Genomic DNA, 22,673 nt, shown 5'->3' on the forward strand with positions numbered 1-22,673 from the left:
GAGTCATTAAATGACTCCCGCCTCCTGGTGGTAGAGGGCGCTAGTGATCCTTCTTGCGACTACTCGGCTGCAGAAGAAGTGACAACAAGCAGCAAGAGTGAGCAGCGATCCTTTATTTTTTCCTCTCGCTTGCACTTTTAACATGGAGGATTACATATCTAAAATAAAACAGTTTTCTAAACTGGACTTTCAATCGAACAGGAGGTAATAAAGAAAGATCTCCATCGAGACAAAGAGACTTTTAAAACTGAAGAAAGATAAGGAAGACTTCTATAAACAAGTTATTGATGCTTTTTATCAGAATGACCTGGACATGGACTTCATTTATAAGTAAAGGTAAGACCATAATAACGTTTTTTTTATTAAATGTGCTTTTCATGATGCTATCCTTACATCACACTCAAATTTTTAAGCACAGGCTTAAATTTTACTGCATGTCTTTGGTAAGCGCCTGAGTGAGAAGAGGTTTTAAATTAATTAGCACCCCGGCGGAAATTCAAGGAAATACGGTATAGTAACCCAAATATCCAATCAGACTGCCTCCCTTCCTAAGCAAGTCATTCTCTGGAGGGAATACTTTCAGGAAATTTGGGAAATGCTATGATCTGTATTAACCTGTTTTCAAATGTTTATCTTTTTAGATGTCCCAATTTCTGCAGGAATTGCAATTTGTCATTCAATGTACTGTCAATCTTGTCTTTGTCGTTCAAAGTACTTTGTGTATTTTCACTGCTCTGAATTATTTTAGCTGCACTTTTACACTTGGAACATTCAACTTTTCACGCCACATCTTCTTTCACACCAACTCAAGCTTTATTGCAAGGACAAATTTGAAATGAACTGTCATTTATTTTAGGTTGCACAGTAGGTTGAAGCGCAAATAATTAAGTATGTCTCACATATAAAACCGCTAAAAAGAAAATGTACCTTAGGAAGTCCTCTAAAACATTAAAATATCATATAACCATCAAATCTAAATTTCTGTTTGATAATGAGCTGGATAAAACGTTTTACCAGTAAGAAATGCAAGACAGTAACACTGACACATTATTACTTCATAAACAAATCTCTTCAAGTAGTCATTTTGCAGTTTGTGTTGTCACTACTGTGCAAAGAAGCTGTGTTGTCCAACCATGGAAAAAAAAAAAAGTCCCCCATATTCATAAAAAAATAAAAACAGGTCTACGAAGCATGGCAGTGACTCTAAAAATATTAACACACACACTTTTATGACCACCAACAAGCATACTTTTGCTACAGAATAGTTGTCCCCTTGCATCTAAAACCGACGAAACGTGGTCATGTCCTTGGGCTCTCGGCTTGGCACGCACCAGTCGTCTGCCTCGTGTATGGTCTTGTAGTGTTTCCACACAGACTTGTTGTACACCGGCAGCCTCTCGATGGATTCCGTGGACAGCGCCTGACACAAGAGTGGGAACAGGAGCTGGGTTGATGCTCAATGTGACGTCACACATGCAGCTGAATGCGGAGCTTTACCCGGATGTAGATGACCGCGTCAGTCCCGTAGCCCTCCAGAGAGTACAGCTTCAGGTCTCCCTGGAAGTAGCGGGCGTAAAGTCGAGAGATGGGTAAGCCATAGCCATAACCGGCCTGCATGAAAACAGCAATAATATCATTCATTTGCTTTGTTTTGAAACACACAAACCCCTGTGTAGTTCACACCAAAAGACAAAAGTGGCAATGCCGAAACTTTGTTTTCCTTTTTTTTTAATGAGCATTTGTATTTGCATCCATACCCACATTTAGTCTGAAGCAATGTTCCCTCTAATTTTTCACGTGTTTGAGCAAACGCACAAACTCCCTGAGCATTCAGTGTGAGCAACATCAGCGTCACACCTCTCCGGTCCAAAGGCAAAACCTAGTAACTCACTTCTAGCTGCTTTTGAGAAAACAAAGGAAAACCAATCCATCTTGATGCAGTCTTACAAAGATCTACAAAGTCATCCAACGTATAGATGTTTTCTTGCCGATTGAGCCATGGATTGAATCTGCTCTCATGAACGTGTGCCCTTTATCACAATCTCGGGTGGGCCCCATTCTGCGTTTGCACATTGGGCAGCGTCCAGTTTTTATTTGGACCTCCACAGTTATCTGCCCAAAAGAGTATGCAAGGGGAAGAATCAAGAAGAATACATTTAATGAAGGTGCTTGCAACGTCCTGGGCCAATCTTCCAAATATCCCCTCCTGCCATAATATCACATAATCAGCTTGACCGTCGGCCCCCATTCGTGCAAATGTCTCATTAAAGACGATAAGGCGACTGACAAAGAAGCTCCGATTGGTCCCTTGAGATACTAGGTTTTTCTGTTGTATTTACGCGGTTATGTGGTAGTTGCTAAGTCCTGCCATGCGCGTAACAGCTTACTTACGGAACAAATGACAATATCGCATACACTGATGCAGCGTTTCTCAAAGTGTGGGGCGGGTCCCACTGGTGGGGAATAGAGACATGACAGGTGGGGCGCGAGGAACGGGAGGAAATTTCACTTAATTTTTTTTTTTTTTAATTATATTCTTAGATATTTTTTTTTTTTACTATGCTTTCATTTTACGAATACACAATACGAAGGTCCTGCAGTCCTGGGTTCAAATCCAGGCTCGGGATCTTTCTGTGTGGAGTTTGCATGTTCTCCCCGTGAATGCGTGGGTTCCCTCCGGGTACTCCGGCTTCCTCCCACCTCCAAAGACATGCACCTGGGGATAGGCCCCTCCCACCTCCAAAGACATGCACCTGGGGATAGGCCCCTCCCACCTCCAAAGACATGCACCTGGGGATAGGCCCCTCCCACCTCCAAAGACATGCACCTGGGGATAGGCCCCTCCCACTTCCAAAGACATGCACCTGGGGATAGGTTGATTGGCAACACTAAATGGTCCCTAGTGTGTGAATGTTGTCTGTCTATCTGTGTTGGTCCTGCGATGAGGTGGCGACTTGTCCAGGGTGTACCCCGCCTTCTGCCCGATTGTAGCTGAGATAGGCGCCAGCGACCCCGAAAGGGAATAAGCGGTAGAAAATGGATGCTTTCATTTTCTATTCACACTGTAAATCACTCTGTGATTCTGTCTGTGAAACCGGTATATAAATAAATGTGAATGACTTTTTTTTCCTCTAGGCTTTAAATTTCTAAGTAGGAGCGAAAGTTTGACAGACATAGCAACAGTAACTAATGGGGAGGGGCTAAGCGGAACAATCTTTCACGCGGATGGGTAGCAGGCTAATTAATTACACAAAATGGATAAATTTGTGACTCGCACCTCAAAGGTCGTCAAATCAGAGCCAGCGCCTGCAGAGAAACAAAAATCTGACGGGCTTAATCAGCCAAAAAGCCAACCGAAAAGAAAATATGATGAAGGGTATCTTGCTCTTGGATTCACGGCAACGGTGGTGGGGACAGAGGAAAGACCCCTGTGTGTTCTGTGTCTAAAACCGCTAGCAGCAGACAGCATGAGACCCAACAAATTAAAGAGACACCTGGAGACCACACACCCCAATCACGTCAATAAGCAACTTGATTTCTTTCAAAGAAAACTGGCAGAGTAGTTATTTGATATATTATTGAACTTGATGCAAGTTATACCACAGCTGCACAGTTATTTTATTTATTATTGAACTCGATGTTATTTTATGTTATTGAGATTGAATGTATACAACTTGAATGTTACTTGATGTTCAATACATTTGAAAATATTAAGCTTGGCATTAGCGTTCTGTTGGAGCGATGGGGGGAGGTGGGGCTTGAAAACTCCCCCCTTGTCCAAAGTGAGGGATGACAAAAAAAAGTATGAGTACCACTGCACTGATGTAAAGCATATCACCTAGGAACTCCAAAATTATTATCAGCTCAGTTTTGACCAAATTTGAGTTACTGGGTTTTGCCTTTGGACAGGAGACCTGTCCCAAACCTGACATCATATCAATTTAAATGATTTATTAAAATAATTTTCTGATATAAGTGATCTTGCCCTCTTACAATGAAAATAACAAAAAAACTTGTTTTTCATGAACTATGTGCTAGTATTGTATGTCTGGCTCCGGGTCCTGCCTTTAAGAGAAATGTCAGAGATTACATGTAGTTCCTGTAACTTTCTGTCCGTAAAATACATCTTTTTATTAACATTTATTTATGAAATTAGTGACAATATTTCATGAATAATATCCTTAAATTAACATTCTTAATAAATGGCAGTAAAATAAGCACACATCTGATTGAGGAGTCAGAGTGTTACAACCTGGCATTTATTTACACATTGTGTGGCGTTGCGGTTGTCCCACTTTTTGTGTGGCCGTAAACGCAACACTGGCTAAGTGCCATGAGTGCTTGTGTTGGTGCGGGTGAGAGAGCGAGCGGCTTGGGTTGACAAAGTTGGTTTAAGCCTGGTTTGTATGGCAGAAAATTACCCGTTTTTTTAGATTAAAGTTTTTTTGCTCATGTTTTTGGTGTGGTTACAAACAGTTTTTGCTCAAAGTGATTGTCCGTAAAGTGTCTCGACAGACGATAATTGAACTGTGTTGACAAAGATTGTTTTATTCATCGGGGCCACTCTTGTTGTCACTCAGAGTTGCATTGCAAAATCATACAGAATAAATTATAATGTATTTTGTTTAAAGTTAGATGGGATTTCATATTTTCTGCGCGGCATTAATTTGCTGTGCGCAGAGGACGCGTGAGCAGTGAGCAATTGCACAGGCGCGCACCTTAGAGGGAACGTTGGTCTGAAGTAGTTATAATACAGTATTCTATTTTATTGTTTTATGATTGTATATGTAGTATTGTTACACCACCTCATGGAGAAATGTTTGAACAACAGTCTCAATAATTTTAAGTACATTTCCCCATGTTGACCTATGCGTAAAGGCAAAATATTTGATTAGTAAACTTTTAAAGCCCCAGCTGTTTGTTTTCATTCTTTTTTTTTTTATTTCTCTTTGCTATTTGGTCTTAGTGGACCCTAATTAGAATAACAACTAAGAATCATCTTTTGATATGATGTACTTAGTCCTTAAGAAACAGACATGTTACCATGAATTGATTAACGTGGACCCCGACTTAAGCTGAAAAACTTACTGGGGTGTTACCATTTAGTGGTCAATTGTACGGAATATGTACTGTACTGAGCAATCTACTAATACAAGTTTCAATCAATCAAAGTCTACTTCATGTTTAGTGACATGCTAATTCTTATTTTTACACTTTTTTCCCCCAAATTCAATTGTATGTTATACTCTTCTGACACCACCAGATGGCAGTATAAGTGTCCACATAAGTGGTCATAAGACCCCAATTCAGTAGTGTACACAATTTTGGAAATAAGAGCTAAAAGGTGCTGTCCACGCATGTGGCCACTAAGCCTTTAGAGCAGGGATGTCAAACTCATTTTAGATCGGGGGCCAAATGGAAAAAAATCTACTCCCAAGTGGGCCGGACTGGTAAAAATCACAGCACGATAACTTAAAAATAAAGCCAACTTCAGATTGTTTTTTGTTTAAAAATAGAACAAGCACATTCTGAAAAATTTACAAATCATCATGTTTTTTTTAATTTTACACTTCCATGTCGCGGTTAGTAGTATTTTATCTTTATTTATACATTTATTTATATAAACACAGCACCAACATAAACCAGTTTAAAAAGCTTTTTAAATCATTTATCATTAGTAAATATAAGAAAGAAGAGCAAACATTGTTTTAGAAAGACAATAATATATAATATGTATATAAATACAATTTATGATTTCATAATTATACATATAGGTTATATTAAAATGTATATATTACCACTTTATATGGAATTTAAATAGTGTATATATGTATGTGTACAAATGTATATGTTTGATTTAAATGTTAAACCGTGTATATGAGACGTGTGCTACATATATGTTGCTTATATATTGCTTAAAAAAAAAAAAAGTAATATAAGTGAAGCATGTTTTAGATTTTATATATTTTGAACCTTGTTCTTGTGATGGGGTAGGTTTATATAAGCGTTGCTTCAACCTACACCCTTACATCATTGCTCAAATGAGTGTTTTTTGTTTTGTTTTGTTTTTTGTTGTTCTTTGTTTTATGTGAAGATTGCCGAAATAAATAAATAAATAAAAATACAACAAAAAAAAATACATTCTGAATAAATTGTGTGATAATTGCTGTGAATTTTCAATCGATCAAGATAAACTCAATTTTAAAATCAGATTACAGGATGTTATTTGTGTAGTTTGCTCATTTGCCTTGGTGCATGTGTTTTTTTTTACATATATAGCATAATTTACAAATATACAATAATTGCTATTGCAACATCTAGTGGACACATTTAGAACAACGGTTTATTTTATCCCAAAATTTTGGCTCATTTTTATACTTAGCAAACTCATCCCGTGGGCCGGATAAAACCTGCCATAGGTTTGACACCCCTGCTTTAGAGGTTTTAATGTTGGACGACCTTTTTTGCTGAGTACATGAAGGCCATGCCAGATGTCAAGCTAATGTTTTGCACTTGTAGCTGCACGTTCAGTTCACCCACCAGAGGAGCGGCCCGCCCATCGATGCTGGGCCGAGGTGCAGTGGAGTACGTGTACGTGAAGAGCCTGTCAATCTTACGCAGAGGCACGCCCCCTCCGCGGTCGCTCACCTGTTTCCCAAAAAAATTAGGAGATGTATTTTTTTTGTGTTTCTACGTAATTGCAAAACTGTCTTCAAGCTGGTCAACTCAACCTTAACTGTCAAATCTTCAGTTCCCAGAGCCACCTGAGCGCGGATAGGAGGATAGTCCATGCCGTCGCCGTACAGCTCCATGGTGGCTCGCATGGCGTTCTGATAGGACAACAGAACACAAAGGAGGTCGAGAGTGGGAAGTCGCTCTGCTAGTCAAGTACACAAACTCAGAAGAACCCACCTTAAAAAGTTCAAACACCATGTGGTATAAATGAGATGGGACATAGACCACCGAAATGGGTTCCTCGGCTGTGACTGCCAGAACATTCAGAAAGTAAGTCAACAACATAAACAGCTTTTAAAATATACAAACCCTGTTTCCATATGAGTTGGGAAATTGATGTAAATATAAACAGAATACAATGATTTGCAAATCCTTTTCAACCCATATTCAGTTGAATATGCTACAAAGACAACATATTTGATTTTTAAACTTATAACATTTTTTTTTTTTTGCAAATCATTAATTTTAGAATTTGATGCCAGCGACATGTGACAAATAAGTTGGGAAAGGTGGCAATACATACTGATAAAGTTGAGGAATGCTCATCAAACGCTTATTTGGTACATCCCACAGGTGTGCAGGCTAATTGGGAACAGGCGGGTGCCATGATTGGCTATAAAAACAGCTTCCCAAAAAATGCTCAGTCTTTCACAAGAAAGGATGGGGCGAGGTACACCCCTTTGTCCACAACTGCGTGAACAAATAGTCAAACAGTTTAAGAACAACCTTTCTCAAAGTGCAATTGCAAGAAATTTTGGGATTTCAACATCTACGCTCCATAATATCATCAAAAGGTTCAGAGAATCTGGAGAAGTCACTCCACGCAAGCGGCATGGCCGGAAACCAACATTGAATGACCGTGACCTTCCATCCCTCGGACGGCACTGTATCAAAAATCGACATCAATCTCTAAAGGATATCACCACATGGGCTCAGGAACACTTCAGAAAACCACTGTCACTAAATACAGTTGGTCGCTACATCTGTAAGTGCAAGTTAAAGCCCTACTATGCAAATTGAAAGTCATTTATCAACAACATCCAGAAACGCCACCAGGTTCTCTGGGTCCGAGATCATCTAAGATGGACTGATGCAAAGTGGAAAAGTGTTCTGTGATCTGACGAGTCCACATTTCAAATTGTTTTTGGAAATATTCGACATCATGTCATCCGAACCAAAGGGGAAGCAAACCATCCAGACTGTTATCGACGCAAAGTGCAAAAGCAGGCATCTGTGGCCAACAGTGGCCTAGTGGTTAGAGTGTCCGCCCTGAGATCGGTAGGTTGTGAGTTCAAATCCCGGCAGAGTCATACCAAAGACTACAAAAATTGCACCCATTACCTCCCTGCTTGGCACTCAGCATTAAGGGTTGGAATTGGGGGTTAAATCCCCATAAATGATTCCCGGGCGCGGCACCGCTGCTGCCCACTGCCCCCCTCACATCCCAGGGGGTGATCAAGGGTGATTGGTCAAAGCAGAGAATAATTTCGCCACATCTAGTATGTGTGTGACAATCATTGCTACTTTAACTTTAACTTTTGTATGGGGGTGCATTAGTGCCCAAGGCATGGGTAACTTACACATCTGTGAAGGCACCATTAATGCTGAAAGGTACATACAGGTTTTGGAACAACATATGCTGCCATCTAAGCGCCGTCTTTTTCATGGACGCCCCTGCTTATTTCAGCAAGACAAGGCCAAGCCACATTCAGCACGTGTTACAACAGCGTGGCTTCATAAAAAAAGAGTGCGGGTACTAAACTGGCCCGCCTGCAGTCCAGACCTGTCTCCCATGGAAAATGTGTGGCGCATTATGAAGCGTAAAATACAACAGCGGAGACCCCGGACTGTTGAAGGACTGAAGCTCTACATAAAACAAGAATGGGAAAGAATTCCACTTTCAAAGCTTCAACAATTAGTTTCCTCAGTTCCCAAACGTTTATTGAGTGTTGTTAAAAGAAAAGGTGATGTAACACAGTGGTGAACATGCCCTTTCCCAACTACTTTGGCTCGTGTTGCAGCCATGAAATTCTAAGTTAATTATTTGCAAAACAAAAATTAAGTTTGAGTTTGAACATCAAATATGTTGTCTTTGTAGCATATTCAACTGAATATGGGTTGAAAAGGATTTGCAAATCATTGTATTCTGTTTATATTTACATCTAACACAATTTCCCAACTCATATGGAAACGGGGTTTGTAATATTTAAATAGGATTACCATTAAACTCCTCCAGTATGAGCTCAGGAGAGTTCATGTAATATCTGTCACAAAGATTTCTTGCATTTTCATAAGCATCTGCGGGAAAAAAATCAGTAGCAGGAAAAAAGCACCACACAGTACAAATTATTTATACAAATAATGCTCACCTTTGACAACCTCGCTGACTTGACAGTGTGGATCAATGCTGCCGATTTGTTTAGGGTGTGCTGGATTTACCTTCACCTTCCCGCCAAAGAGGAGCGCTGGATTCAAACACATTTTAAAGGTTAGAAAATGAGAGTGCAGGCTTTTAAAACTCTATGTTCTGAACATAATATGTTGCATGATGCTGTTCAAACTTACTTCACCTAAGAAATTGAAGTAATCTGTTTCTGAGTCATACTTCCTGATTAAAGATCGAGGCATTGTTTGAAGTAACTTTTAAACATTCTGAATCTAAACAGTCAACTAAGTGAAAAATATAACTCGTTGATTTGAATACAAGACAACCCCTTTTAACAAGTCCCATCCATCCATCTTCTTCCGCTTATCCGAAGCAGCAGCCTAAGAAGAGAATCCCAGACTTCCCTCTCCCCAGCTAGCTGGTCCAGCTACTCCCGGGGGATCCCGAGGCGTTCCCAGGCCAGCCGGGAGACATAGTCTTCCCAGCACGTCCTGGGTCTTCCCCGTGACCTCCTACCGCTCGGACATGCCCTAAACACCTCCCCGATCGCATACAATTGTCTGGACTGTAGTCAGCATGTCTGCTAGGTGGACGTAACTTTAATGTATCCCAGACATACCTGCGGACTGTGATCATACAAAGTAGGAGATGTTAACCTCTTAAAGCCCAAGCTGTTTGTTTACATGCTTTTTTCCATTTCTCTTTGCTATTTGGGCTTTTTGGACCCTAATTAGAAAAAAAAAACTAAGAATAATTTTTTGATATAATGTTCTTAGTCCATAAGTACACAAACGTGTACTTCATGTTTAGTGACATGCTAATTCTTATTTTTACACCTTTTTTTTTCCAAATTCCATTGTATGTTTTACTCTTCTGACACCACCAGATGGCAGTATAAGTGTCCACATAAGTGGCCATAAGACCCCTATTCAGTAGTGTACACCATTTTGGAAATAAGAGCTAAAAGGTGTTGTCCACGCATGTGGCCACTAAGCCTTTTATAAGAGGACAGAAGCGACTTTTAAGGCGAGAAAGTCCAAATGGAGCAGAAGTGCGCAGCGTGTGTGACGTGCTCGCTGAGGCTCGCTTTTCATCGGGGACATGCAGGGGCAGAAGTAGTCTTTAAACACAAGTACATTCTATACCAGGGGTAGGGAACCTATGGCTCGCGAGCCAGATGTGGCTCTTTTGATGACTGCATCTGGCTCTCGGATAAATCTGAGCTGACACTGCTTAACACGAAACGTAATGAATAATTCCACTTGTAATCAAAGTGTTAAAAATCCATCCATCCATCCATTTTCTACCGCTTATTCCCTTTCGGGGTCGCGGGGGGCGCTGGCGCCTATCTCAGCTACAATCGGGCGGAATTAAAAATAACGTTCAAAATATAAAACATGCTCATGCATTTGAATCCATCCATCTTTTTTCTACCGCACTTGTTCAAGAAGTTGCATTAAGGGTAAGAAGTGATTTATTTATTATTGATTAGTTTAGGGTTTGCACTCCCGGGGGTTCTTCAGACCACCAAGCACCGACATGAGAGCCTGTTTCAGGGTTGCAATATTTTTAATTTTTCAATTAGTCTCTCCGTTGCTTTCCAGCAATTGTCTTTTTCTCTTTTGTTCTCGCTCGCTCTCTGGCTCCACCCCCAGCCCCCGTCTCTCCTCCTGGCTGCTGCTTATAACAGAGCGACAGGTGATTAGATAACAAGGCCCAGGTGGGCCTTTAACGCACCTGTCGCTGATTTCGAGGCCGGTCCTGGCACACCCTGCTTCGCTGCAGGCCACGCCCCCTCCACAGTTAGCTTCAGAATAACAAGGTTATTACAAATATTAGGAGAGCTATTATACTCTAGAAATGTTGGTCTTACTTAAAAATGCACACGTTTAGTTGTGTTCGGTGTTGCAAAAAAATATTATATGGCTCTTACGGAAATACATTTTAAAATATTTTGATTCTTGGCTCTCTCAGCCAAAAAGGTTCCCGACCCCTGTTCTATACTAACACTAGAAAAAGATGATAGATTAGTTGCTAGTCGTTTTTAATACAGAAAAAAAATCACAAAGTCTCTGGACACTTGAAAAATTCTACATTGTACTAAGACCAGCAACAATTGAAAAAATACAGCAAAAGGATATAATATAAAAATTTAACTATCCATTTTCTAAATATATAAATATATATATATATATATACATACATGTAAATATACATATATACACAGTGACATCACTAGATTCAATTATCCCTCACTTAAAAAACTTTGTAACACAAAAGCATTTAAAGAAATGATGGATAAAACATAAAAAGCATGAATTAAAGTCTAATAACAAACTAGGACACACTAAAAATGTGATTTCAAAATTGTACAATCCTTCCTGGCGTTTGTACGCATGTGTATTAAAAATGGCTCCCAAATTAACTGTTTTCCACCCTCTTAAAAAAGATATTAGACTTTCTTTTTATTGTTATTTAAATTTGAACTTAGTCTCGTCATAAGACCCACTTTTATTCTTTGGCTTTTAACACTACGTGAGTTGTGTGGTCCTCTGTCTTCTGTTGTCCTCTGTGTTTTTTATACACTTTGATTTTTATTTTACTGTTTTAATTGATTTTACCCTTTAAAATTGTTTTTAATCATATTTGTTTTCATATTGTTTTATTTTGATTTATTTTTTGTTTTATTCAGTCATTGGTGGAGCATAATATTGTTTTTTAACATGGCTGTGCAGCACTTTGGAAACGTTATTGTTGTTTAAATGTGCTATATAAATAAAGTGGATTGGATTGAACTTGACAGTACAGATAAGAACGAAATGTTGCTGCATTAACTCATGGTAGTGCAGGATAAAAGAGCAATAAGGTGCAGATATAAATAAATAGATTACTGTACAGATAAATATATTGCACTTTTACATACGCATTCAGGTTTATGGATGTATGTTATATTGTCTTTATATTCCAGCGAGTTAATCCATTTTGGGGGGAGTTGAGGGGATAATTTAATTATGATGTGTTCAAGAGTCTTATGGCCTGAGGGAAAAAGCTGTTACAGAACCTGGAGGTTCTGCTACGGAACCTCTTTTTAGAGACCAGCAGTGAAAACAGTCCTTGGCGGGGGTGGGAGGAGTCTCTGCAGATATGTTCAAAAGGCTCAATGCGTTCAAGAATGTCAGCTCTATTTTTGACTTACCATCAGTTTTTATAGAGGATTTCCCTTTTCTGTCATCAGTAGCTCTGTGGTGGCATTTTGAATATGCCAAGGAAGAATTAGAACACACTCAGGTGGTTGCAACGTTTTCTGTTAAGAAAATAAAAAGCATATTTCTCCCCATAATTCTGGCAAAAATGTTACGGAAGACCGAGTCAGTTCCTTAAGGCTCTGGATGCTGTGGGGCAGTCTTGGTTGACAAGACTCTGCAGCATCGCGTGGACATCGGGGGCGGTGCCTCTGGATTGGCAGACCGGGGTGGTGGTTCCTCTCTTTCCGTCAGTCTACCTCTGGGGAGCTGTGGCTACTGATGTAGCTTACCACCACCAGGTGTGAATGAATGATGAGTCCCACTTCTCTGTGAGCGCTTTAAGTGTTTAGAAAAGCGTGATATAAATCTAAGTTATTATTATTAATATTAAGAAGGGGGACTGGAGGGTGTGTTCCAACTATGGTGGGATCACACTCCTCAGCATTCCCGGTAAGCTCTATTCAGGTGTACTGGAGAGGAGGCTACCCTGGATACTCCAACCTTGGATTCAAGAGTTTCCTAGAGCTCAAAAAAAGTCTGCGGGCTATAGAGCGTTTTCCGTTCGGGCTCCAGTACTCTGGAATGCCCTCCCGGTAACAGTTCGAGATGCTACCTCAGTAGAAGCATTTAAGTCTCATCTTAAAACTCATCTGTATACTCTAGCTTTTAAATAGACCTCCTTTTTAGACCAGTTGATCTGCCGCTTCTTTTCTTTCTCCTATGTCCCCCCCCTCCCTTGTGGAGGGGGTCCGGTCCGATGACCATGGATGAAGTACTGACTGTCCAGAGTCGAGACCCAGGATGGACCGCTCGTCGGGACCCAGGATGGACCGCTCGCCTGTATCGGTTGGGGACATCTCTACGCTGCTGATCCGCTTGAGATGGTTTCCTGTGGACGGGACTCTCACTGCTGTCTTGGAGCCACTATGGATTGAACTTTCACAGTATCATGTTAGACCCGCTCCACATCCATTGCTTTCGGTCCCCTAGAGGGGGGGGGTTGCCCACATCTGAGGTCCTCTCCAAGGTTTCTCATAGTCAGCATTGTCACTGGCGTCCCACTGAATGTGAATTCTCCCTGCCCCCTGGGTGTGAGTTTTCCTTGCCCTTTTGTGGGTTCTTCCGAGGATCTTGTAGTCGTAATGATTTGTGCAGTCCTTTGAGACATTTGTGATTTGGGGCTATATAAATAAACATTGATTGATTGAAGAGGAACAGTGTGGTTTTCGTCCTGGTCGTGGAACTGTGGACCAGCTCTATACTCTGGGCAGGGTCCTTGAGGGTCAATGGGAGTTTGCCCAACCAGTCTACATGTGCTTTGAGGACTTGGAAAAGGCATTGGACTGTGTCCCTCGGGAAGTCCTGTGGGGAGTGCTCAGAGAGTATGGGGTATCGGACTGTCTTATTGTGGCGGTCCGCTCCCTTTATGATCAGTGCCAGAGCTTGGTCTGCATTGCCGGCAGTAAGTCGGACACGTTTCCAGTGAGGGTTGGACTCCGCCAAGGCTGCCCTTTGTCACCGATTCTGTTCATAACTTTTATGGACAGAATTTCTAGGCGCAGTCAAGGCGTTCAAGGGGTTCCGGTTTGGTGGCTGCAGGATTAGGTCTCTGCTTTTTGCAGATGATGTGGTCCTGATGGCTTCATCTGGCCAGGATCTTCAGCTCTCACTGGATCAGTTCGTAGCAGAGTGTGAAGCGACCGGAATGAGAATCAGCAACTCCAAGTCCGAGTCCATGGTTCTCGCTTGGAAAAGGGTGAAGTGCCATTTCCGGGTTGGGGAGGAGATCTTGCCCCAAGTGGAGGAGTTCAAGTACCTCGGAGTCTTGTTCACGAGTGAGGGAAGAGTGGATGGTGAGATCGACAGGCGGACCGGTGCGGCGTCTTCAGTAATGCGGACGCTGTATAGCTCCTTTGTGGCGAAGAAGGAGCTGAGCCGGAAGGCAAAGCTCTCAATTTACCGGTCGATCTACGTTCCCATCCTCACCTATGGTCATGACCTTTGGGTTATGACCGAAAGGACAAGATCACGGCTACAAGCGGCCAAAATGAGTTCCCTCCGCCAGGTGGCGGGGGCAGTAAAGCTCAAAGTAAAGCCGCTGCTCCTTCACATGAAGAGGAGCCAGATGAGGTGGTTCGGGCATCTGGTCAGGATGCCACCCGAACGACTCCTTTGGGAGGTGTTTCAGGCACGTCTGACCGGTAGGAGGCCACGGGGAAGACCCAGGACACGTTGGGATCGCCTCGGGATCCCCCGGGAGGAGCTGGACAAAGTGGCTAGGGAGAGGAAAGTCTGGGCTTCCCTGCTTAGGCTGCTGCCCCCGCGACCCGACCTCAGCTAAGCGGAAGAAGATGGATGGAATGATGGAAAACCGACTGGTGAAAAGTGGGGTGTATAAAAATGGAGGCTCCACTGTCAGTGGTTGTCATGGTAAAGAAAGTGGTGGCTTACTGTGCTGGTTGAGCAGCATGCGGATGGAGATCCTGCTCATGTAGAAACGGTCCAGGAAGTACTGCACGTTCTGGCTGACCACCGGGTCTGTGCCGTACGTCTCCTTGTACTCCACAACACCCTGAGCCATGGTGGGGATGACATCGTTGTGGCGATTCCGGATATTGATCACCGCGTCTGTGAAACTAGCAGAAGACCAACATGAGCAACTCCACAAAGCTGCGGGCACCGAGGCGTAAAAACATACTCATATGTGACTTTCTCATCGTCCGCGTTCTTGTCTTTGAACTCCAGGATCTCCTGGAGACTCTGCACATACCTGGATGTGGAGAAACTAATGATTTAGGCACCACAAACACATGAAGGTTACAGTACTCGTAGATTGGAATACCAGCTCTGAACCAGACGCACTGATGGAGTCCTTAGCAGGTTGTCTGGCAACAAGTTGATCTCCTTCATGATGTTTGCCAACCTCACTGGCAACTCCTGTCTCAGGAAGCTGAAGGACGTTTTCTCACAGGCGTTTTCAGAACCTAGGATCACATCAACTTGTCAATCAATCAATCAATGTTTATTTATATAGCCCCAAGTCACAAATGTCTCAAAGGACTGCACAAATCATTACGACTACAATATCCTCGGAAGAACCCACAAAAGGGCAAGGAAAACTCACACCCAGTGGGCAGGGAGAATTCACATCCAGTGGGACGCCAGTGACAATGCTGACTATGAGAAACCTTGGAGAGAACCTAGGGGACCGAAAGCAATGGATGTCGAGCGGGTCTAACATGATACTGTGAAAGTTCAATCCATAGTGGCTCCAACACAGCCGCGAGAGTTCAGTTCAAGCGGATCCAAGACAGCAGCGAGAGTCCCCTCCACAGGAAACCATCTCAAGCGGAGGCGGATCAGCAGCGTAGAGATGTCCCCAACTGATACAGGCGAGCGCTCCATCCTGGGTCTCGACTCTGGACAGCCAGTACTTCATCCATGGTCATCGGACCGGACCCCCTCCACAAGGGAGGGGGTGACATAGGAGAAAGAAAAGAAGCGGCAGATCAACTGGTCTAAAAAGGAGGTCTATTTAAAGGCTAGAGTATACAGATTAGTTTTAAGGTGAGACTTAAATGCTTCTACTGAGGTAGCATCTCGAACTGTTACCGGGAGGGCATTCCAGAGTACTGGAGCCCGAATGTGCTGGTGCTCATTAAGGCTTTATAGTTGGCGACAGGGAGATGTGGTGACTGCAATTATTGGGAAGTGTTACAGTAACTGAGAGGTGTGTCCTATTTATTATCGAGGCAATCATGTTAGAACCAGCTCTTAGGACCCCATCAAGGTTTCTCATTGTCATCCTCATTGAGTTTTTCCTTGCCCTGATGTGGGATCTGAGCCGAGGATGTCGTTGTGGCTTGTGCAGTCCTTTGAGACACTCGTGATTTAGGGCTGTATAAGTTTTTTTTAAAAGATGATGCTGGACTGCAAACTATCACTGATAAACAACATTGACTTTTCCATCGTAAAATTCCGATTATTTCACCAAAGTACAACTTGAATCCCGTTAAACGAATACTTGTCTCCTTGCAATATTAGCAATATGTTCTCATGATTTTTTACTCGTTAAATTACGTTGTTTTCCTCGTCAAGTTACAACTTTTCTTCTGTAATATTTCAACATGATACTCATCAGTACGTAATACAACATTCAAATGTTACTCCAGTAGCGATGTCAATTCTTGTTTTAGTAACAACAACAAAAATTGAACAATTTTCGCAATAGTACTACACAAAATGGCAACTTTTTCCATCGTAAAATCCCGATTATTTCACCATAAATCAACTTGAATCCCGTTAAACTAATACTTTTCTCCTTGCTATATTAGCATCATGTTCTCATTGTTGCCTTTTCCTCATTAAATGACTTTTCCCTCGTAAAGTTACCACTTTTCTTCCGTAATATTTCAACATAATACTCATCAGTACCTAATACAACATTCAAATATTACTCCAGTAGCGATGTCAATTCTTGTTTTTGTAAAAAAAAAAAATTGAAATTATTCGCAGCAGTACTGTACAAAAGGGCAACTTTTCCATCGTAAAATTACGATGATTTCACCATAAATCAACTTAAATCCCGTTAAACAAATACTTTTCTCCTTGCAATATTAGCATCAGGTTTTCATTTTTGCCTTTTCCTCATTAAATTATGACTTTTCCCTCGTGAAGTTACAACTTTTCTTCTGTAATATTTCAACATAATACTCATCAGTATGTAATACATCCATCCATCCATTTTTCTACCACTTGACCCTTTTGGGGTCACGGGGGTGCTGGAGGCTGACATTCAAATATTACTCCAGTAATGATCTCAATTCTTGTTTTTGTAAAAAAAAATAAAACGCAATAGTACTAAACAAAATGGCAACTTTTCCATCGTAAAATTCCGATTATTTCACCATAGTACAACTTGAATCCCGTTAAACGAATACTTGTCTCCTTGCAATATTAGCATCATGTTCTCATGATTTTTTCTTCGTTAAATTACGTCTTTTTCCTCGTCAAGTTACCACTTTTCTTCTGTAATATTTCAACATAATACCCATCATACGTAATACAACATTCAAATGTTACTCCAGTAGCGATGTCAATTCTTGTTTTGGTAACAACAACAAAAATTGACAATTTTCGCAATAGTACTACACAAAATGGCAACTTTTCCATCGTAAAATTCCGATTATTTCACCATAAATCAACTTGAATCCCTTTAAACGAATACTTTTCTCCTTGCAATATTAGCATCATGTTCTCATTTTTGTCTTTTCTTCATTAAATGACTTTTCCCTCGTAAAGTTACCACTTTTCTTCTGTAATATTTCAACATAATACTCATCAGTACGTAATACAACATTCAAATATTACTCCAGTAGCGATGTCAATTGTTGTTTTTGTAAAAAAAAAAAAAAATTGGAAAATATTCACAGCAGTACTGTACAAAAGGGCAACTTTTCCATCGTAAAATTCCGATGATTTCACCATAAATCAACTTGAATCCCGTTAAACAAATACTTTTCTCCTTGCAATATTAGCATCATCTTTTCATTTTTGCCTTTTCCTCATCAAATTACAACTTTTCCTCATGAAGTTACAACTTTTCTTCTGTAATATTTCAACATAATACAACATTCAAACATTACTCCAGGAGTGATGTCAATTCTTGTTTTTGTCTTACAAATTTTTTGTACATTTTTCGCAATAGTACTACACAAAATGGCAACTTTTCCGTCGTAAAATTACGATGATTTCACCATAAATCAACTTGAATCTCGTTAAACGAATACTTTTCTCTTTGCAATATTAGCATCATGTTCTCATGATTTTTTTCTCGTTAAATTACGTCTTTTTCCTCGTCAAGTTACAACTTTTCTTCTGTAATATTTCAACATAATACCCATCATACGTAATACAACATTCAAATGTTACTCTAGTAGATATGTCAATTCTTGTTTTAGTTAAAAAAAAAAAAAAAAAGGAAAATTTTCGCAGTAGTACTATACAAAATGGCAACTTTTCCATCGTAAAAATCTGATCCCCGCTTCCGCCATCCTAGTCACTGCCGTTGTGTCCTTGGGCAAGACACTTTACCCACCTGCGCCCAGTGCCACCCACACTGCTTTAAATGGAACTTAGATATTGGTTTTCACTATGTAAAGCGCTTTGAGTCACTAAACCAGGGGTCACCAACGTGGTGCCCGTAAGGACCAGATGAGTCGCCCGCTGTCCTGTTCTAAAAATAGCTCAAATAGCAGCACTTACCAGTGAGCTGCCTCTATTTTTTAAATTGTATTTATTTACTAGCAAGCTGGTCTCGCTTTGCTCGACATTTTTAATTCTAAGAGAGACAAAACTCAAATAGAATTTGAAAACCCAAGAAAATATTTTAAAGACTTGGTCTTCACTTGTTTGAATAAATTCATTTATTTTTTTACTTTGCTTCTTATAACTTTCAGAAAGACAATTTTAGAAAAATAATACAACCTTAAAAATGATTTTAGGATTTTTAAACACATATACTTTTTTACTTTTTAAATTCCTTCCTCTTCTTTTCTGACAATTTAAATCAATGTTCAAGTATTTTTTTTTTATTGTAAAGAATAGTAAATACATTTTAATTTTATTCTTCATTTTAGCTTCTGTTTTTTCTACGAAGAATATTGGTGAAATATTTCTTCAAACTTATTATGATTAAAATTCCAAAAAATTATTCTGGGAAATCTAGAAAATCTGTAGAATCAAATTTAAATCTTATTTCAAAGTATTTTGAATTTCTTTTAAAATTTTTGTTCTGGAAAATCTAGAAGAAATAATGATTTGTCTTTGTTAGAAATATAGCTTGGTCCAATTTGTTATATATTCTAACAAAGTTCAGATTGGATTTTAACCTATTTAAAACATGTCATCAAAATTCTAAAATTAATCTCAATCAGGAAAAATTACTAATGATGTTCCATAAATTATTTTAAAAAGATTCGAATTAGCTACTTTTTCTCTTCAATTTTCTCAGTTGAATTTAGAATTTTAAAGAGTCGAAATTGAAGATAAACTATGTTTCAAAATTTAATCTGAATTTTTTTCGTGTTTTCTCCTCTTTTAATCTGTTCAATTTAGTGTTTTTTTCATCATTTATTCCCATCAGAAAACCTTACGTAAAAGGGAAAAAAAAGTATGACAGAATGACAGACAGAAATACCCATTTATATATATATATATATATATATATATATATATATATATATATATATATATATTGAAGGTAAATTGAGCAAATTGGCTATTTCTGGCAATTTATTTAAGTGTGTATCAAACTGGTAGCCCTTGGCATGAATCAGTACCCAAGAAGTAGCTCTTGCTTTCAAAAAGGTTGGTGACCCCTGACATAGACAAAAGCGCTATATAAATATAATTAAATTCTCTTCACAATAGTACTGCACAAAAATGGCAACTTTTCCATCGTAAAATTACGATTATTAAATTTGCTTCATGTCGATTGGCAACCCTAACCTTTATTGACAATGACAAACGTTCATCATTTTTTTTTTTTTTTTTTTGTTTAGTTTTTTTAAAGAAAAAGAAAAGTTGTAACTTCACGAGTAAAAAGGTCGTAATTAGACGAGGAAAAAGCAAAAATGAGAATATGAAGCTAATATTGCACGGAGAAAAAGATTTGTTTAACGGGATTCAAGTTGAACTTTGCCAATAGCTCAACATACTTGCAATATTAGCATCATGTTCTCATTGTTGCTTTATCCACCTTAAATTACGACTTTTTTCCTCGTGAAGTTACAACTTTTCTTCTTTAAAAAAATAAATAAATAAAAACAAACTGACAAACAACGTTTGTCATTGTCAATAAAGGTTAGGGTTGCCAGTCGACATGTAACATTGCGTATTTCAGTTTGTCCTTCTTACCAAAATCCAGAAATTGCTTCATTGAAAGAGGGGATGGAGAAAACTTGGAATAATAGTCGATGTCCTTCCCGATGGAGACGCCGCTCCGCAGAATCCTTAAAAGTCTCATATTGCTGCTCTGCTGTCTACTTCATGGCCTCCTAGTTGCTGCTCTGCTGTCGTGGCCTCCTAGCTGCTACATGCCTTAGCACTTTAGCCTGCTAGCCCACGACAAGGTGCAAAAGCAGGCTGGTAGAATCCTTCCAGCAGGAAAATACTTGGAGTCTTGCCGCTAATTCCCGATCAATTTTGTATTCTCAAGAAGCAAACTTGCTAACACGGGAATATCTGCAAAGATGACAGATCCAAAGATACTTAGCGACTTCAAGATAGTACATTTCCCTTACAGTCCCAAGTGGTACATCCAAACCGTCGTCCCAAAAATAATTACTCGTCCTATTACCAGGTAAACGCCCAACCGCAGCATGACGTCACGTAACTAATAAAAACGTAAATTGTCTGAGTAAAATAATATTTATGTGTCACTTTAGTGTGAACGTGTATCGCAACCAATTCACTTCCGGGTTTAACACTTTAAGATGCTCAGCGAGTTCAAGATAGTACACTTCCGTTACAGTCCCAAGTTGTATTCCGAAAATAGCGTACAAATAATCAGTGTACATGTTTTAATGCAGCTGGGGATAGGTTGATTGGCAACACTAAAATTGGCCCTAGTGTGTGAATGTTGTCTGTCTATCTGTGTTGGCCCTGTGATGAGGTGGCGACTTGTCCAGGCTGTACCCCGCCTTCCGCCCGATTGTAGCTGAGATAGGCGCCAGCGACCCCGAAAGGGAATAAGCGGTAGAAATGGATGGATGTTTTAATGTGTAAAGAAGGCGCAGAACATGAAATAACAGAAGAAAACTGATATTTACAAATGTGTAAACGTGTATAGAAGGGGTGTCCAAACTTTTTCCACTGAGGGCCGCAGACTGAAAAATCAAAGTATGCAAGGGGCTATTTTGATATTTTTCTTTTTTAAAAGCAAGACAATAGTTGTTGTTTTTTTACCTTTATGGCTTTCCTCAAGTTTGCTTCCAGGTCTCCGGAAGGCTCTCAGTCATAAAAATGTTAGAAATAAGTCATAAATTATTATTTTTTTCATTTAACACTTGAATCTCGAGATCAACTTCATGTCTGTCTGTCGTTATATTTTTTTAAATTTTGTTTTTTATGTTTCTGGCCTTTATGTCCAAACCCTTATTTATATGGCAAACACACAAACTATGCAACATTTTCCCCCAAAACATGTCAAAGTGGAATATTGGACGTGAAGTAATTGGAACCCTAAATAGGTCAATAATTCATAACAATAAAAAAAGAATAAGTGTTGAAAATAAGCCGAATGTATATTTATATTTGTTTACTTTTAACGCTGAAGTCTGTAGATCTCTTGATTATAAGATTTTCTAATTTTTTTTCATACTTTTTTATTTGTTTGATGCCCTTTTTGTGAAAAAAAACTTTGTTTCGCACAAAATATGCAATATTATCCCCCCAAAATATTTGAAATAGTTCCCGTGAAGTAATTGGAGCCTTCAGCAGGTCAATAACAGTCCGCATGGCAGCTTTGTGTTATTAGTGTCAACACTGCAACTTTTTCTTCTTACATGTCACTGTTTAGTCTTTTATTACACTCTTTTATGTTTTACATTTTTATTATAGTATTTTTTAGAATGGGCTAGGGGCCATCAACAAATTAGCTGGGGGCCACAAATGGCCCTCGGGCCGCACTTTGGACACGCCTGCTGTATGGAAACCATTTCCGGTTTCGTATGCAAGTTATTTGAACAAAAAAAAAAATTGTTTGAAAAACGTGTTAAAAATGCGATTATAAAAACTTCATCGAAACAAAAGAAGATGGCAAATAACACACGTAACGACAAAATATATGTGGAATAAAAAGTATATATTGTTTGGGCTGTTCCTTGTGAATCCTATTTTCCAACCCAATGTTATAGTTTGTTGCTTTGTGTTATTTTCGTACATTTTAGGAGTTCAACAAAGTTGTTTGAAAACAAAACCTATTTGTGCGCATATATTAGGGCAGGGGTGTCCAAACTTATTCCACTGAGGGCCGCACACTCAATATTGGACGTGAAGTAATTGTTATCTACCGCCCCCCAGGGCCCTATTCGGACTTTATTAATGAATTCTCAGAGTTCGTTGCGGATCTAGTGACACACTCCGATAATATAATCATAATGGGGGACTTTAATATCCATATGAATACCCCATCGGACCCACCGTGCGTAGCGCTCCAGACTGTAATTGATAGCTGTGGTCTCACACAAATAATAAATGAACCCACGCATCGCAACGGTAATACGATAGACCTAGTGCTTGTCAGG

General features: G+C 39.8%; 1 protein-coding gene across 1 annotated transcript; it reads right to left on the reverse strand.

Annotated features, from left to right (window-relative positions):
• Positions 1-791: 791 nt before the first annotated feature.
• Positions 792-20,854, reverse strand: pdk1 (pyruvate dehydrogenase kinase, isozyme 1). The gene is made up of 11 exons (XM_061880029.1): positions 20,284-20,854; positions 15,209-15,350; positions 15,065-15,136; positions 14,818-15,002; positions 9,105-9,200; positions 8,956-9,033; positions 6,913-6,986; positions 6,732-6,830; positions 6,541-6,648; positions 1,498-1,611; positions 792-1,420 (listed from the first exon to the last, which is right to left on the reverse strand). The coding sequence occupies exons 1-11, from the start codon at positions 20,390-20,392 to the stop codon at positions 1,280-1,282; spliced, it is 1,218 nt and encodes a 405-aa protein (XP_061736013.1). The 5' UTR covers positions 20,393-20,854; the 3' UTR covers positions 792-1,279.
• Between the last annotated feature and the right edge of the window lie 1,819 nt (positions 20,855-22,673).

This window comes from Nerophis ophidion, linkage group LG19 (assembly GCF_033978795.1).
Source record: "Nerophis ophidion isolate RoL-2023_Sa linkage group LG19, RoL_Noph_v1.0, whole genome shotgun sequence".
In the NCBI taxonomy this organism is placed as follows: domain Eukaryota; kingdom Metazoa; phylum Chordata; class Actinopteri; order Syngnathiformes; family Syngnathidae; genus Nerophis; species Nerophis ophidion.

Bases quoted from the DNA above. Each gene is read 5' to 3' on its own strand.
- pdk1 (XM_061880029.1), bottom strand. From the start codon at position 20,392: ATGAGACTTTTAAGGATTCTGCGGAGCGGCGTCTCCATCGGGAAGGAC. The intron at 9,201-14,817 runs GTAAGCCACCAC...GTTTGAATCCAG, and splicing joins CATGCTGCTCAACCAGCACA to CGCTCCTCTTTGGCGGGAAG. The intron at 6,987-8,955 runs GTAATCCTATTT...ATGTTCTGGCAG, and splicing joins CATACTGGAGGAGTTTAATG to TCACAGCCGAGGAACCCATT.